The sequence below is a fragment of the Chelonia mydas genome, chromosome 9 (assembly GCF_015237465.2).
Source record: "Chelonia mydas isolate rCheMyd1 chromosome 9, rCheMyd1.pri.v2, whole genome shotgun sequence".
Taxonomy (NCBI): domain Eukaryota; kingdom Metazoa; phylum Chordata; order Testudines; family Cheloniidae; genus Chelonia; species Chelonia mydas.
The window spans coordinates 5,717,452-5,735,222 of record NC_057855.1 but is presented as its reverse complement, the minus strand read 5'-3'; the positions used below and the strand labels follow the sequence as shown (position 1 = coordinate 5,735,222).

Genomic DNA, 17,771 nt, shown 5'->3' with positions numbered 1-17,771 from the left:
TCCTTTTCTTTTTGCGAATACAGACTAACACGGCTGTTACTCTGAAACCTAAATAACCCAGTGCACTTCTATATATACCTACCTCTGTGTGCATGCAAATATTATATATCCTCATTGCTCTCTATCAAGGTTTATTAATCTTGCTAAACTAATGAATCATTAATTAAATATTAATTATTATCATGAAAATAGGCATTTGTCTAGTGGTTAGGTTAGAGGACTCTCGGACTCAAAGTATGTGGATTCTAGTCCATGCTCCAGCTTCAACATCCAGCCACTGGATCACATTATACCTTTCCCTGCTAAATTGATGAGCCCATTTTTAAATACTTGTTCCCCATTTACATGGTTATAGACTGTAATTAAGTCACCCCTTAATCTTCTCTTTGTTAAGCTAAATAGATTGAACTCTTTCATTCTATCACTACAAGGCAGGTTTTCTAATCCTTTAATCCTTCTCTTGGCTCTTCTCTGAACCCTCTCCAATTTATTAACGTCCTTCCTGTACTGTAGGCACCAGTACTGGACAGAGTATTCCAGCAGTTGTCACACCATTGCCAAATATAGAGGTAAAATAACCTCTCTACTCCCACTTGAGATTCCCCTATTTATGCATCCCAAGACTGCATTAGCTCTTGTGGCCCACAGCATCACCCTGATGGCTCATATGTTCAGCTGATTATCCATTATCACCTCTAAATCTTTTTCAGAGTCACTGCTTTCCAGGATAGAGTCTTCTAGTCTATAAGTATGGCCTACATTCTTTATTCCCAGATGTATACATTTACATTTAACCATATTAAAATACACATTGTTTGCTTGCTCCCAGTTTACCAAGCTATCCAGATCACTCTGAATCAGTGACCAGTCCTCTTAATTATTCACCACTCCCCCCATTTTAGTGTCATCTGCAAACTTTATCAGTGATAATGTTATGTTTTTTTTCCAAGTCATTGATAAAAATGTTAAATAGCACAGAGCCAAGAACCAGCCCCTGCAGGACCCCACTGGAAACACACCACTCAATGAAAATTCCCCATTTACAGTTACACTTTGAGATCTATCAGTTAACCAGTTTTTAATCCATTTAATAATATTGTTGTGAATTGGCTAGTGTGTATTTACACCACTTCTTTCTAGTGAATGGATTGCTCAGTTGTGTATGATAGGCTTTGTATAGCTAATGACTAACAGAGAATCTCCTTTAGCTCTGGTGGGGGTGATGGTGCCCATGTTCCTTGAAGATCTGAGTTCAGTCTCTGCTGTTACTGTGAAGTTTCATGTGCTCAGCATAGTGATAGATGTGAAGTCTTGGGGGCCACAGATTTGGTGTTTTACTTACCTTCTTCAAGTGGTTGATGATGAGTTGGGGTTGTGAGTCTTAATTCATTCATGTTTGAAAAGTTCATTTATATTCTCAAAATGGATGGTGCTATAGAATTACCAAGCCAAGTACTAATGTTAATATTACTAAATGTCATATATTTTATGTAAAATTGTAGACCCGATTTCTGTGTTGATATGGTGCTGGGATGGGGCACTGGCTGGTAGTAGCATTCATCAACACTAAGATACAAATGCTTTGTTAAACCCATGACAAATAAGTTAGCATCAAAGGTGGCAAAAGCTGTTTGTCCAGATAACAGATGGAAATCACAAAACACAGACAGACTGCACAACAGCTATTGATGGCTCTTATTATCCAGACCAGGAGGCCAGCTGTCTACAGCTGGACATATACAAAAGAAAATTGAACAAAGGTTTGATCTGAAGGAATATGAACTTCATCCTCTCAGGGCCCTGAAATGGACAAAGTCTTTCAGGGGTCATTGAGGGGGTGAAGCAAACATCAGGTCTTGGATTTATATCTAGATTTCATGAGTGTGCAAATGGCTACCTAAGTGACAGCTAAGAGGAACTGCATAGTGCTGCTGCTATAATTATGGAGAACTAATCTTTAACCTTATAACAGGTTTAGCTCTATCCCAGACTGTATTTCTATGGTCTCTTCCACCCCCAAACCATCCTTAGCATAGACTCTGGCAATGCTATTGAGAATAGTAACGTTTGTTCTTTTAAATTTACTGGAATTAGGTTGATGTGTATGGATATTGGCCCATTCCAATCAATTTGTAGTTGTTTGTAGTTGTTTGTTGCTTTTTTAAATCTGCAGAATTAAGATCTTTTTAGTTTATTATTGGGATGAAGATACTGTGAAAAAAATTTTAAAAACTGGGTTCAATCCTGAAGTCCTTACTCAGTCAAAACTCCTCATATGAAATCTTCATCCCATTGAGTCAATGGCAAAACTCACATTAACTTCAGTGTGGATACATTTCACCCTGCTGACTTCAAAAAGCCTCTGAATGAGAATGTAGGACCCAGTTCAGCTCCCACTTCATTGAGACCGGTATTGGGCTTTTAAGATCTGATCCAGAGCACATTGAAGTCAATCAGAGGCTTTCATTGATTTCAAAGGTACTGAAACAGCCCTTTCCTAAAGATCTCTGTATCTAATCTAACCCACAGTGTTATGTTGAAAGGTGTCTTGCTTATAAATTGATGTATAAACACCAAGGTGAAACTCTCAATAAAAAGAGTTAAAATTGCCATGCCACGGTGTCTATTTATCGTTTGTAAGGAAAGATACCCCCAAAAGAGCCTGATCCTACAGATTTTATTGACATGAGCAGTCTCGTTGACTTCAGTGGGACTAGTTTGCAGGCTTGAGCCCCAGAATTATGTTACACTGTTTTGCATTTCTCTCAGTTTAAACAATGAAACCAGACTTATCAGTTTCATTTGCATTTATAGTCAGTTTCACTGGGCATGATCATATAACCCTTGCTCACAGAAACAGTTTCAATTACTTTCAATTTTCCATAATATTTTTACGGTGACAATCAGTAAATATACTGATGCTCTGGTACTGCCTGTGATATGCACCCTGCAAATTTTACAGAAGGGATGAGAATAGAATAGGCCTGTGTAACATTTTTCTTATCTCACAAAATGTGCTGGAAGCTATATTCTGGTAGCAGTAATCCCTATGGCATTGTGAGAGTTCTAGTCTCTTTCTTGAGTGCCTTCTAGGGAGTGTTATTATTTGTATTACAATAGCATCTAGAGTCCTGTAGCCTCTCAAATCACTTGGAAGTATTATATTTTATGACAAGTGTCATAAATATAAAGGGAAGGCTAATCACCTTTAAATCCTTCCTGACCAGAGGAGAAAAACCTTTCACCTGAAAGGGTTAAGAAGCTAAACATAACCTAGCTGGCACCTGACCAAAATGACCAATGAGGAGACAAGATACTTTCAAAGCTGGCGGGGGTGGGGGGGAGACAAAAGTTTCTCTCTGGCTGTGTGTTGCTTTTGCTGGGACCAGAGCAGGGATGCAGGTCAGAACTCCTGTAAAGGGCTAATAAGCAATCTAGTTAGATATGCGTTAAATTCTGTTTTGTTTAAATGGCTGATAAAATAAGTTGTGCTGAATGGAATGTACATTCCTGTTTTTGTGTCTTTTTGTAACTTAAGGTTTTGCCTAGAGGGATTCTCTATGTTTTGAGTCTGATCACCCTGTAAGGTATTTACTACCCTAATTTTACAGAGGTGATTCTTTTACTTTTTCTTCAATTAAAATTCTTTTAAGAACCTGATTGCTTTTTCATTGTTCTTAAGATCCAAGGGTTTGGGTCTGTGTTCACCTATGCAAATTGGTGAGGATTTTTATCAAGCCTTCCCCAGGAAAGGGGGTGTAGGGTTTGGGAGGATTTTGGGGGGAAAGACGTTTCCAAGTGGGCTCTTTCCCTGTTATATATTTGTTAGACGCTTGGTGGTGGTAGCAATAAAGTCCAAGGGCAAAAGGTAAAATAGTTTGTACCTTGGGGAAGTTTTAACTTAAGCTGGTAAAAATAAGCTTAGGCGGTTTTTCATGTAGGTCCCCACATCTGTACCCTAGAGTTCAGAGTGGGAAAGGAACCTTGACAACAAGTAACACAATAACTCATAGAATATAAACTCTTCAGGGCTAGGACTGAGTCTTCCTGTGTGCATTGACAGTGGCTAGTGTGACCTGGATGCTAGCAGAATACAAATAAATAAAACATAATAACCGCACATGAACAAGAATTACTGAAAAAATAAAAATACAGAAATCTTGGGTCTCTGAAAGGGAGGGAGCTATAGCACATCAAGCAACTTCACAGCCATATTTGGAGTTTATCCCCTATAATCATTTGATTATTCCCAATCTGGTGGTAGTGATATATTTTTCCTTTCCCCCAGAGTTATGCACAGCTCCCCTCATCACTTTTTAGAAATTTTTTTATATTTCTGATAATTTGTGAAATTATTCATCCCATGCTCTCTCGTACTTTGGGCAGTGGAGCAGAAGATGTCTTTACATGTCTCTCTCTCTCTCTCTCTCTCTGCTGTTACAGTTGTTGTACAGTCATTCCACTCTGGGTTGCATTGTGCTTTGTCTCTGTTTCCACCACTAGTTTCTGATCACTCATTCTATATTGAGTAGGCAGATATCTGAGTCGTGCACATTTCACTATGATACAACCAGTACCAGCAAAGCAAGCATGTACTTTGTTGCTCCGGCAGTTGCGCTCTCGGAGCTTGGGGCTGCAAAAAACCTAGAGCTGGCCTTGGATACAACAACCTGCTAGTGTGAAAATTGTATTCAGGGGTCTGTAGCAACCTAGTTTGTAGTTTTTGATCTCTTACATCCAGTGAATTGTCTATTGTTCAGGTTTTGGGCTAGGCTAGGGTCTTGAGAATCAGTGTCAGCTGAAGTTGCTTGCTTCACTGGTCTGATGATCAGTGTTGCTGAAGCATGGGAAGCCATGGGGGGGGGGGGGGGTGGATCATGTTTCAGCTGCAAGCATTTAGTCATGTAGCAATTCAAACGGGAGAGAAATGTCCTGTTTTGGTTGAAGTAGCACCGGCAGTGGACTGAGCGCTCTGAATACAGCGGCAGTAGAGTTTTTGTATTTGAAATAAAAATCCTGTTCAATAATCCTCCTGGGAAAACTGATCTCTGGGCAAGTATCTCCGCTGGGCAATTACATAACTATGGGCAAACAGTCTGAATGCACGAGAGACCCCGCTGCAAACACCCTCCCGCGCCCAGCTAATCCCCCCTCATGCACAGCTCAGTGTTGCAGACCCTGGGTCCCTGCCCCGCGTACTCAGACGAGACTCAAACTGCAGTGCATGCTGGGAGCTGTAGTTTCGTCGGCGTGGGGCATGCTGGGAACTACAGTTCCGAGGCGCTTCGTGCGAGGGGAGGGCGGGGCGGTCGTGTGAAGGGCATGCTGGGAGCTGTAGTCCCCCTGTCGCGGGGCGTGCTGGGAGCCGCCGTTCCAGCCGGCGGGCGGGTGCGGCTCGCCGGGGGCTGGGCCGGCCGCGGGGGTGGAGATGGAGGCTGCTGGCGGGGGCCGCCCGCGCTGAGACAGGCGGGCCCCGGCCGGCATGGAGATCGGGCGCTGCGGGGAGCAGGAGGCCAGCAGGTGGGGGCGCGCTGCGGGCGGTGACCGGCGCTGGGGGGCAGCAGCAGGGACGGGGGTAGCGTAGCTGGCTCTCAGCTGGGGCGCGGCGGGATGAAGGTGGGGGGCGGTGGGGTAGCTGGGGCGCGGCGGGGGTGGGGGGCGGCGAGGGGGTAACAGGACACCGGGGGTGGGGGGCGGCGATGGGATAGCTAGGGGCGGCGGGGGGCAATGGAGTAGCGGGGGCACGGCGGGGTGGGGGGGGCGGCGATGGGGTAACTGGGGGCGGAGGGGGGCAGTGCGGTAGATGGGGCACGGCAGGGGTGGGGGGGCGGCGATGGGGTAACAGGGGCACCGGGGGTGGTGATGGGGTAGCGCGGGCGGTGGGTTGGGGGACAGCGGTGGAATAGTGGGGGGCAGCGGGATAGCTGGGGGCGGCGGGGGGCAGCGGGATGAGGGGGGCAATGGAGTAGCGGGGGTACGGCGGGGTGGGGGGGCGGCGATGGGGTAGCTGGGGGTGGGGGGGCGGTGGGGTAGCTGGGGCGCAGCAGCGATGGTGTAACAGGGGCATCGGGGGTGGGGGGCGGCGATGGGATAGCTGGGGGTGGCGGGGGGCAGCGGGATGAGGGGGGCAATGGAGTAGCGGGGGCACGGCGGGGTGGGGGGGGCGATGGGGTAACGGGCATCGGGGGTGAGGGGCGGTGATGGGGTAGCGGGGGGCGGTGGGGTGGGGGACGGCAATGGGATAGCTGGGGGCGACGGGGGGCAGTGGAGTAGCGGGGGCACGGCAGGGGGGGCGGCGATGGGGTAGCGGGGGCACAGCAGGGTGGGGGGCGGCGATGGGATAGCTGGGGGCGGCGGGGGGCATGGCGGGGTGGGGGGTGCGGCGATGGGGTAGCAGGGGCACGGCAGGATGGGGGGCGGCGATGGGATAGCGGGAGGAGGGGGGCAGTGGAGTAGCGGGGGTGCGGCGGGGTGGGGGGGCAGCGATGGGGTAGCGGGGGCACGGCGGGGTGGGGGGCGGCGATGGGGTAGCGGGGGGCGGCAGGGGGCAGTGGGAAAAGGGGGGCAGTGGAGTAGCGGGGGCACGGCGGGGTGGGGGGCGGCGATGGGGTATCCAGTTCACAGCTGGGGGCACAGGTTGGGTTAGTGGTATTGCCACATAGCAAGGGTCAGTCGTGGCGGAGAGCCAGTTGTGTGTGTTCATGGCTGTAACTGGGGCATGGCATGTGGCAACATAAAACTGGTGTGTGTAAGGGCAGGCATGATGCCCCTCGAGTCTGGCTCAGCTCGGAGCCTGCCCTGACCCCCGCCTGGTTTGTGTCACACACACTCTTTGCCCCACCCTGTGTAAATGCTCTGGCTGTGTCAGGAGCAGTCAGGGCTAAAGAAGTCTGACCAGAGCTGTCTGCACGGGTGAGTTGAATACCTGATGCTCCCTAGGTTCCAAAGACAGCAGCTGGCAAGTCTCATTATTTTATTACGAGCTGTCCTCAGATGATCAACCATCCTATTCTAATGATGACCCTTATTTCCAGTGTCTAGTCAGGGTCTTGGTTTGGGATTACGTCTCATTCGGTCCCTGGCAACTGGTTGCGTTGCTTGGAAATGTTGCCTATTTTAGATGTTTAAAATAAATCCTTAACCTTAACCTAAATACTTGTCGGAGCAAGGCCTCCCGTGTTCCGCTGCAAGGTGGGCCTTGGTTCTGCAGCGCTGTGGTGCCATACACTGGTAGTTAAGTTAAAATAATGCAGGCTTTTAATGTAATGACAATGATTAATCTAATCAGTCAAGTACACAAAGCCTTCTACGTTATTTACTTTGAAAATAAATTTCATTTGGTCAATCCAGTCCCCATGGTACTGTTGAGTTTTGGATTGGCAATGCAGAACTGGGTTATAGAAACTGACAGATGCTTTAGTGGATATGTAGGGGACAGTTGAGGCTGTTGGCATCTGGGGCAAGTGTTTGGAGGTAGTTTCTGATAATCCCATTAGTTGGATATATCTGCTAATATTATCAGCAGTGAAAAAGTTAACTGCCATTTAATCTAGGTTTTGAAAGTTAACCCATTGAGATGAATGGGGCTATTCCCATATCTCTGAGCTATTGTTTCACACTTCCAGGAGATTCTGGAAGACACCCTGCATTGATGACATTTTTCTGAGTTTTCTCCCTGACCAGGAGGGACAGAAACAACATTTCTTGCTTCTAATGAAAGCTCAGAGCCTGAAGTGTTGAATTCCCATGCTGTGGAATAAACGGGGATGTAGCAATCCCCAAATGGTATGTTAGAAATATATAGATAAAGATAAGGAGTACTTGTGGCACCTTAGAGACTAACCAATTTATTTGAGCATAAGCTTTTCGTGAAGTGATCCACAGTATGCATCCGATGAAGTGAGCTGTAGCTCACGAAAGCTTATGCTCAAATAAATTGGTTAGTCTCTAAGGTGCCACAAGTACTCCTTTTCTTTTTGCGAATACAGACTAACATGGCTGTTACTCTGAAACCTGTCATAGATAAAGATGGATCACAGTGCAGCCTTGTGATTCTCCTTGGGACTGTTATGAGTCCTCGAAAGCAGGTACATGTGACTGTGAATGAACTACAAATAATGCCATGGTGGGCATCCCAGAGTTCACTTCAGTCCCCACCGAAAGAAGAGGGCATTGTCTCCTCTGGAGCTAGCGCTGTGGTGGCTTGCTCCATTGTTTGCAATGTACATGCAATGGTATGTGCTAGGAAGGGTTCTGGCATGTGCCTTGTGCAGCATCATCTCACCCTTTGCTAATGAGTCCAAGTCTCCGCTCTACCTGTCATTGCATTTGATTGACGTAGTTGTTGAATATGGTACATGATTGATATTGCAGGTGGAGGGAGAAGGTTTTGCTAGGTTCAGCATCCTGCCTAGGGTCATAGACCTGTTAGGTTGAGGCCAGCAGACGAGGGTGATCTTCTGCCTGCTTTTTTTTCTCCATTTGTCCCTGGGGAGAGAAGAGAGCAAAGACTTCACTGAAGATGTCCCATCAAAGAGCAGGATGAAGGCTGATGCTCTCCGTTAGCCAGTCAGTGAAATGGTACTTAGAGCGCCTTGGGAGAGGGAGCAGATGTTCTAAAATGATCCAGGCATGTCATTGGAAACCATGGAAAGACCATTGATAAAATGGTATAGTGTTGAGAGTTAAATGTGCAGATGTTCTGTTAAACTTCTGTGTTACAGAGAAGGGGCAGCGGGAATAACAGGGCCCAGAGAGAGAATCCTAAGGGGGAAGCTGGTGGGGAGCAAGGAGACAGCTAATATTGGGAGGACAGCATGGAAAGCCAGTCTCTGCCTTTGGCCGGCTGCTTGCTTTCAGAAATTTCATGGCAGGGGGAAGGTTACAGTTAATTGGGACCACTTGACAGCCACTTCCCAGCAAGGATTGTCCTCGTGGGTTTTATTTGTAAACATAAAAAGAAAAGGAGTACTTGTGGCACCGTAGGCTAAGAACATGTGCTCTGTACACTCCCTCTTCTCTCTCCTCACATGTCAAGTTGGTGATTTAAAAGGGAAACAGCCAAAGGGCTTTCTGCATTTTTTCCCCTCCATTGTTCCTAAGATCTTGTTGGAGGCTTGAAACTGCAATCGCTTTCCTTGCTACTTTGTTCTCCTCAGTCCCTGTTTGTTATTCTATAGGGTTGCAGATCATGATTGTGGTAGCACCCGAAAGGCCCACTGTGCTAGGCCCTGTACAAAATATAACAGAGATGGTCCCCGCCCTAAAGAGTTTATAATCTAACTAGGTTAATGCCGTGCTGGTCTGTTGATGGGGTTGTTTGGTTGCATGGGATTATTGAAATATTTGTTCTAACAAACAATACATTTCAGAAACTCCTGTGAGCTGGAGTCTCAGTCCAGGGATCCCTGTGTGAGTTGGGGTCTACTACACAGTTGTCCATGTCACCAAAACCACAGCTTGCACCGGTTGTGTTATCCTCTTGCGGGGTGCCTCAAGAGGAAATCAAGGACTGAATTAGCCATGGAGACAGGACTGTGCTCTCTTTCCTAGGTGATTCTTGCAGTTTGTGATTAAGGCCTATGAGGGTGGTGCAGAAGGTTTGTCGTATGATCGTGTCTCTTCCGGGGTACGGGGAGAACTTCAGTCCCCAGAGCTGTCAGGCTGGCATCTTGTACCAGCCCCAAAGTCGCCCTGAAACAATGAAACTGCTTGCAAAGGAAAAACAAAGCATTGAGTCTGTAATTTCTGGAGACACCAGCTGTGCTGCTGCCCTCGTTAATATGGGGGAAAGGCTTTTGCAAATGAAGTGTTGAGCAGCAGGTGTGTGTGCTGTTTGCAGGTAAAGTACAGAGCACATGGTGCTTCCAGCTTTGAGTATCAGAGGTACAGTGCCAGCAGATCTGAGGCATAATTTCCCAGCGGGACTCCTCTGCCCTCTGTGGCTGGTCCTGCATGAGCCTGTTTCCTGAGCTGAGGAGAATAGGCTTTCTTTGACTTTTTTTTTTTTTTTTGCTGCTCCCTGTTGCTATCAATAACATGACAGAAGTCAGCTTCTCCACGCCCCCTTCCGGAAGTGCCATGCCTGCGTAAGGAGCAGGCTGCGTGACCCACAAAAACTTCCTGTGTTTGCAGCTTGGTTTCCTAGGCGACAGAGTTCAAAGCACACTGTTAAATGATTGTTTTGCAGGCCACCTTTAAAGTTGAGACAAAGTGACAGCGAACATGGTGTTGTCCCGCTGCAGTGCCCACAAACTGATCTCTGAAATGTGTCAAGACAGATCAAATGACTTCCTCGGGCAGAGAACAGTGTTCAAGCAGCCATGTACTTGCGAGATTCTCCTTATTGAATATGATGGCTCCTGCAGCGCATTTGCTGCTTAAAGGACACATATGCCTCTGATTTAACCTAGTTTAAAATTTCTACTCTGAAACTTTAACTGTTTTGTTTTTTTAAAAAATCCTTCTTTACTCAGCAGCACAGCTCCATGAGTGTGTTCTGAGTCACTATGCTGACTTCATTGACAAAAATACATTTTTGCTCCTTCTAGCTCTGCGTATCCAGCTTAGCCCTGGGTCAGAGTGTCAGATTCTGTTCTGACTCCTGCATCGTCAACTGCATTGTTGACTTGAGTTCCAGCTGCAGAGCTGGATTCTGGCCTCAGTTACCCCTGTGAAACACTACTGGTCGCAAGGGAAGGGCACAGATGTGACTCAGGGTGGCCTCTGGCTGTCAGAGTCTTTGTTACTGATGATAATGCACCAGCTAGGAACCCAGGTGTCCAGGTTCAGTCAGCAGGGCTGAACCAGCCTGACAGCACCCTTTTATAAATTACATACTTCAAGTAAAAGCGGCAAAGAGTCCTGTGGCACCTTATAGACTAACAGACGTATTGGAGCATAAACTTTCGTGGGTGAATACCCACTTCGTCGGATGCATGTAGTGGAAATTTCCAGAGGCAGATATAAATATGCAAGCAAGAATCAGGCTAGGGATAACGAGGTATGCTTCAAGTAACTCACTGATACGCCCAGTGAAACTTGGTACTCTGGAGACACTAACATTTTGTGGCTGGTTTCTTTTCAGCCTGTATTAGAGATGTATTTAAGACTGTCTTCCTGACCCCATTTGTCAAACCCCTCTTTCAAGTCCCTTCTTGAAATTCAGTTCAAGGGTGCGTGTGTCAGCTGGAGCTGTATTCTAGTCACTGCGAGTCTGAGTGTGACCAGCTGTACAAGTGTTGCCAATGCCTTTCTTTTTTTTTAAAGGAGACTCTGAGGTGTTTGTCTAAGTTGGTATGATCCACTCAGAAGAGGGCTGCATGCTGTTCAGGGTTTGATCCCCTGGGTCCGTTTGTCAGCCAGTGGCAGGTTGTGACGTAGGGCGATGCCATCTCTGCCAGGGTCAGGCAGTTTTTCCTCATTGCTTTTTGCTGAGTCGTCTTTTATCATTCCTGATAATTAGAGGAAATCGTTCTTGCATTCCCCTGCCTTTTTGTAAGCGTAGTCTCCAGTCATCTTATTGTCCTTGCCTTCCTCCTATCCTTTCTCCCTCCCCTCTTTGTTATCTCTTCCAATTGTCCTCCTGTGTGCCTTAGCTGTAATTGTACAAAGAGACTTGTATGTGCAAACTGCCTTGGTGTAAGGCTCCATTCACACTGATCAGGTTGCAGGGTGGGGTTAGACTGGCCACTCTTTTGGCCAGGGACTATGCCTTTGTTTTGCGAAGCAGGGTGCACATCTAATGATATGCTGATAAGACAATACAGGGTTGCATGAAAGTAGTTGTAATGATTGTTCTGTAGTGCTGTACCGCATTTCTGCCTTTCCCTGGATGGAGGAGACTCTGATTTGTTACGGATCCTTCCTCAGATTTGTAATTAAGTACAGTAGTTTCTAAAATAAAATAAAACCCTCTTTAAACTGATCTCAGTACAGGAATGCTAGAAGGCTCCAGCATCCACCTACTGAGTCTTGCTTTCTGCACGTGCCCACTTGGAATATTAATAATGTGACACATTAGTATGTGTCTGTATATTCCTAAATCCATCTTCAGACTCGATTTGGTTTTGTGAGTGCCATTTTGATAATAACCTGTTCCGTGCCCTTTGCTTTTGTACTGTAGCCTGGGACACCCAGGAGGTGTTAGAAGGAATCCTTACGCCTAGCAGAGAGGCTAACCATAGGAAAGCCATCAAGAGTCACCAGCCTAGATGGTTCTCCATTCAAATGAGTCCACTCTAGAAGAACAGGCAGGCTGCAGACAATGGGAACAACTTTTCCCAGGGTATGGCTATGCTACAGCAGCACAGCTATGGTCATGGTGCTGCCAATGTAGAGTAGATGTTTCCTAGATGGACAGAAGGTTTTTTTCCATTGATGTAGTTACCAAACTTCGCACCTCTTGATAATCTATACGTTATTCTCTGATAACCAGAAACTTCTACTCTTAAACTCTACTGTTTTCTTTTTATTTTAACATCATCTTAATAAAACTTTAAAATCTACCTCTCCAAGAGGGGGTAGCTAGGTAGATGGAAGAATCTCCTGTTGACCCATCCGCTTTTATGAGGGGGATTAGGTAGACCCCTTAAATAAGTTGCTCAGGGCACAACCATGTTTCACAGCCATGAGTGACCTGGTAGGTCGGGGTGGGCAAACTTTTTGGCCCGAGGGCCACATCTGGGTGGGGAAATTGTATGCAGGGCCATGAATGTAGGGCTGGAGCAGGGGGTTGGAGTGCAGGGTGTGCAGGAAGGGGTTCAGGGCAGGGGGTTGGGGTGCAGCGGGGGTTCAGGGCAGGGGGTTGGGGTGTGGCAGGGGGGGCTCAAGGCAGGGGGTTAGGGTGCAGCGTACAGGAGGCGTTCGGGGTGTGGGCTCTGGCCTGGCGCCGCTTACCTCGAGTGGCTCCAGGGTGGCAGCAGTGCACAGCAGGGCTAAGGCAGGCCCCGCGCCTGCCCTCGTGCCGCGCCGCTCCCAGAAGTGGCCAACATGTCCTGCAGTGGCTCCTGGGGGTGGGGTGGGGCGGGGCAGGCAGCTATCACGCGGCCCTCGTCGGTGGGTACCACCCCCAAAGCTCCCATTGGCCACAGTTCCCCATTCCCGGCCAATGGGAGTTGCAGTGGGGCGGTGTCTGCAGGCAAGGGCAGTGCATAGAGCCCTCCGCCCTCCCTCCCCCTCCTTCATGGTCTGCAGGGACGTGGTGCTGGCCACTTCTGGGAGCAGCACGGGGCCAGGGCAGGCAGGGAGCCTGCCTTAGCCCCACTGCGCCACGGGGCTGGCAATCCCACGGGCCGGATTGAAAGCCCTGTCGGGCTGGATCTGGCCCACGGGCCATAGTTTGTCCTCCCCTGTGCTAGGTGGATCTATCTTTTTAAGCATAGACCAGGACCCAGTTTGGGAGGTGAGCCTGGAGCTAAGCAACCGATTGCCTGACAGGGATTTTGAAGCTGCTTGGGGGTCACTTGACAGAGAGGGCCAGAACATCATCTTGAGCTGGGGGTTCATCCATCCATCAGTTAACAGCAGGAAGGCTGAGCAGGAGAAGTGGGGTGCAGGAGGTCCTGGCACCCTGAGTGGTGAGGACACTGGAGGGAGGGCTTTGCATGCAGGTGTTGGTTCGTTTTGCCTAGGTATGTGTCTGGTGCGGTGTCTGAGGGAAGTGGTCCTTTGCAAAGCCTGTGCATTCTTTTGCTTCAGCTGTCACATGGTGCCTGTAGACATTCCTGCACAGGTGGGACTGTGGTGAGGGGTGTGTTTAAGCTGTTGGGGAGACTTAGGGGTTCAGCACTGGTCTTGGGGCCCAGGGCATCTGAGCCGTGGGGGTCCTATATCCCAATGAGGGCTAACAGACAAGTAATCTGCACCCCAGGAGCGTGTCTGAGAGGCCAGACTAAGGCTGGCAATTGAACGACGAAACTTTTGTTGTCCAGAGGTGCTAACCCCCCCACCCACTAAAAGGCAAAAGTTTTGCCCTGGCAAGTGTTAGTTTGAACAGCGCAGCTCCTGTCGACAAAGTGAACACCGCTCGTTGGGGGTGGAAATATTTTGTCTGCAAAAGTGCCCGACTTTTAGTGACACAGCTGTGTCGCTAAAAGCTGTGTAGTGTAGACAAAGCCTTAGAGACGGCATCTTGGTGCTGCTCAGACCAGCTGGGTCTGGAGGCACACAGGATCCAACGATTGAGTCCAGTACAGCGGCCTGGCGTGTGTCCCGAGTGGGAATTCAGCCAGGGCTGTAACAATGAGCTGTTAGAAAAATACCCATTCTGATTAGCTGATTTTCTCTTGTACAGTGCTGGGTACACCTGTGGTGCTCTGGAAATAAGAATCCAGCCTTTCCTTAAACATCTTGAGCTGTAGCATCAGGTGCTGTAAATCAGCGTAGGTCTGACTTGAATGAAGCTTTACCAGTTTACACAGGCTAGGAATTTGGCCCCCAGTTTTTACTCTGTTTGTGTATATCCCACTGTGTGCCGTCATCTTGTGACTGGTGTAGTAAGTTGGAAGCTCTTCAGGGTAGGGATATTCTTTAGTCACTGTGGCAATGCCATAGTACTGTATATAAATACTAAACACTGCTGGCTGCAGACAGACCGAAGTCCACTGACCTGCTTCCTGATATCAAACCTGTATCATTGCCTCCTGACCTACCCCTCCCTGCTGCTCTCTCTGGAGTGAGATCATTCAAGAGTCTTGCCTAGATAACTTGACATTACTTTCTTATGTGTCATTTCCCAGATTTGGTTGGAATGCTTTTACAGCTCTGAGAAATCTGTTTGCTTTTCTGGTATTGATTGAATGAGCCATTCTTCCAGCTCAGTCTGCTTTCTCCCCTCCTGCTCACGCCAAGTCACTTACAGGGCCTCCCTCCTTCACTGTTTGTGAGAACACACCAGTTACCCTGACAGCAGGCTACAGCTGCACAAACAAATGATTTCAGGAGCAGGCTGAACTGAGAGCAAACTGTATGAGTCTCTGCAGAATTGCTCAGCTGTTTGCCTGGGGAGCATGGCTGGCTGTGTTTTACTTGATCACAAAATATGCATTAAATGTGATATGATTTCTAAAGGGGAAAGTCCTCTCCTGAAATGTGACCCAGGTAAAGTTCCCCTCCTCTTTCAGGAAGTAGATGGCTTTTTTTCAGCGGGCTGGGAGTCCCCTGGGAATTTTCTAGGGTTATTTCAACATCCCATGCCCTTGACCCAGTAGGGCTGGGCTTAGTTTTCTCTGGCACCTATTGGTGCTGCTCTGAACATCTGTCAGAGGGGGGAGAGTAGAGAGAAGCTGGAGTGGAAACCCATTCAAATGGGGATGCGCTCCGTCACTGCAACACTCCCCAGGCCTTCCTGCCAGGCTCAGCAAATGAGACTCTGAAGCAAATCTCCCACACTACAGTCCTTACAGGAGTTAGGAGTGTTATCCTGTAGGTCCAGACCAAACTCCAATGTGGGTAGCTCAGTTCTGCCTCTCTGAATTCCCCATGCATTTGCTGTTGGCTGTAGAATTTTTAATTTCTTATCTTAAACTGTTGTGCAGTGTTGCTGTGTGCCGTTACAGAGATGACACTTCTCAACCCAGAGGTGGCTGCATTTTCAATGATGAGCAGATTCTTGCATGTCTAGCTTGTGAAGTGCTTTGGGATGAAAAGTGCTATACTGTAAAATCATTGAGGAGTACTTGTGGCACCTGAGAGACTAACAAATTTATTTGGGCATAAGCTTTCCTGGGCTAAAACCCACTTCATCGGATGCATGCAGTGGAAAATACAGTAGGAAGATATATATACACAGAGAACATGAAAAAATAGGTGTTGCCATACCAACTATAATGAGACTAATCAATTAATGTTAGTCTCTAAGGTGCCACAAGTACTCCTAGGGTTTGTTTTTTTTGCTGATACAGACTAACAAGGATACCCCTCTGAAACCTGTAAAATCATTGTCACGAGATCAGAGATTTTAATGCCTATTTCTCTTTCATCTTTCTACCAAATAATTTCCTATCTTTCCCTTTACATCTGTTTTTGTTTAGCTGATTGTGGTTTCTTATGTGTATCTTGGTTCATTGACACAGTGCCTTAAACAAAACAACCCCAAAACTCCAAGGACAAATTCTGTGTCAGCAGAGAACAGTGACTCCACTCCCTTGGAATGCAGTTGTTTTACTTTTGGAAAGGATGTGCCAAGGCAGGTTTGCATAAAAAGGGCATGGGGTTTAAACACCTTCCCAAGGCTCTGATGTGTAGCGGACACACCCCTGCAGTATGTGCGTGTTGGATACTTTTTATAGCACAATAATAACAACTAAAAGGGAGTTTCCTGGAATCACGAGCTGTAAGATCTAAATTCAGACTCTGGCTGCGCTTTCACTCCCACTTCCCCAATCTGACTGAGGCCTGGAAATATCCCAGAGGTGACAGAGCAGCTGCTAGGTTAGCACAGATCTGTGGCTAGAGGCCTCAGCTTCCTTCCCCTGTCAGTATGCAAAGCAGGCTCACCTCCTCTGTGTTGAGACAGAAATTTCTGTGTAAATTTAGAAGAGTGGGTTGGTGGAATCAAGGCTCGTTAAGCTTTTTACTGTCTCTAAATGAGCCAACCAGTTAGGATCCAAAGAAGGAGGCTGGCCCTGGAATCTGGTGTAGAATTCGCTCTCTCCCCACAGTCCCAGCTGAGTTAGGCCCTGTTTTCTTTTAATAATTTTTGGAAGCTGGGGCTAAACTGTCTGACAGCTAGGCTGCTCTTAAGGCAGCTTGGGGGCCAATGAGAATCTAGTGTAAAGTCAGGGGCTGGGAGCAAACGTTATGTGTGCACTCAAATTGCTGGATTTGTCTGTGTATCGTGTAATATTTAGTAACCGTATCTTGTGCATAGGCATTCCTGTGCCAGCTCAGACTATTGGTCTGTCTGGACTAATGTCCTGCCTCTGGCACTGGCACAGATCTGAGGCATTCGGGGAGTTGTGCAGCTCTGTACGTTTTAAGGGTGGGCTAGAATGCCATCCTGCCTCTCAAACGCCATCAGCTTGCACCCTGAAACATGAAATACAACCAGAAGGAAATCTTGAAGCTCTGAGTGTATTAACATGCATGCTACGTTTTATCCTGTTTACTGTTTCACCCCACTATGAACAGTCCTTCAGCATGCTTTACAAAAACTGCCAAGTGACTGTACAAAAAAAGAAAGAAGCTTGCATTAAGTGATACTGGAGAGTTGTTCACATTGGCTGTTAACGTCACTTTAAGATCTTTGGGGAATTTCTGTGGCACAATCCTCTGACACGGGTTCTGCAGATCATTGGAGCGCTAGTGTTGAGTAGAGGTTTTTACTGTAGGATGAACTCCTCCATCCTGGTTAGATCTCGATCCTTTCAAATGCTGTGTGAGCTTGTTATTTTGCATGTCTTTGAGAAGAAACTGATCCTGCCCTTAATTCTTGATGAATTACTGCACTGTCACTGAGTTAATGTGCTTGCTGTTCCTTTCCTTATCAAATGCCCTTGGCAAAATGAATAGGCCCTCTCAGCAATTTAAACTGACAAACAACGAGAGCTGTAGCTCACGAAAGCTTATGTTCAAATAAATTTGATCGTCTCTAAGGTGCCACAAGTCTTCCTTTTTTAAAAAAAATTTTGGGGTTGTCAGAGAAGGCCTGGAAGAGAGCTGAGTGTTTCTCTCATCTGCTGATTCATTGTAAACATAACCGGTGCTGAGATGATAATGTAATAGTTCCAACAAAGACACTATTTGTGGCTGAGAAAAAATTATTTTCAAAG

General features: G+C 47.3%; 1 protein-coding gene across 7 annotated transcripts in view; it reads left to right on the top strand.

The window, feature by feature from the left end:
• Positions 1-5,369: 5,369 nt before the first annotated feature.
• RUBCN (rubicon autophagy regulator) overlaps positions 5,370-17,771 on the top strand; it is a 60,882-nt gene continuing 48,480 nt past the window's right edge. For 3 of the 7 annotated variants that reach the window (XM_037909577.2, XM_037909575.2, XM_043522189.1), the window contains exon 1: positions 5,370-5,520. In XM_037909577.2, the coding sequence (XP_037765505.1) occupies positions 5,483-5,520 (38 nt within the window). In that variant the 5' untranslated portion in view covers positions 5,370-5,482. The remainder of the gene's footprint in view (positions 5,521-17,771) is intronic. The other 4 variants (XM_037909576.2, XM_037909574.2, XM_043522188.1 and 1 more) reach the window with 2 other exon arrangements.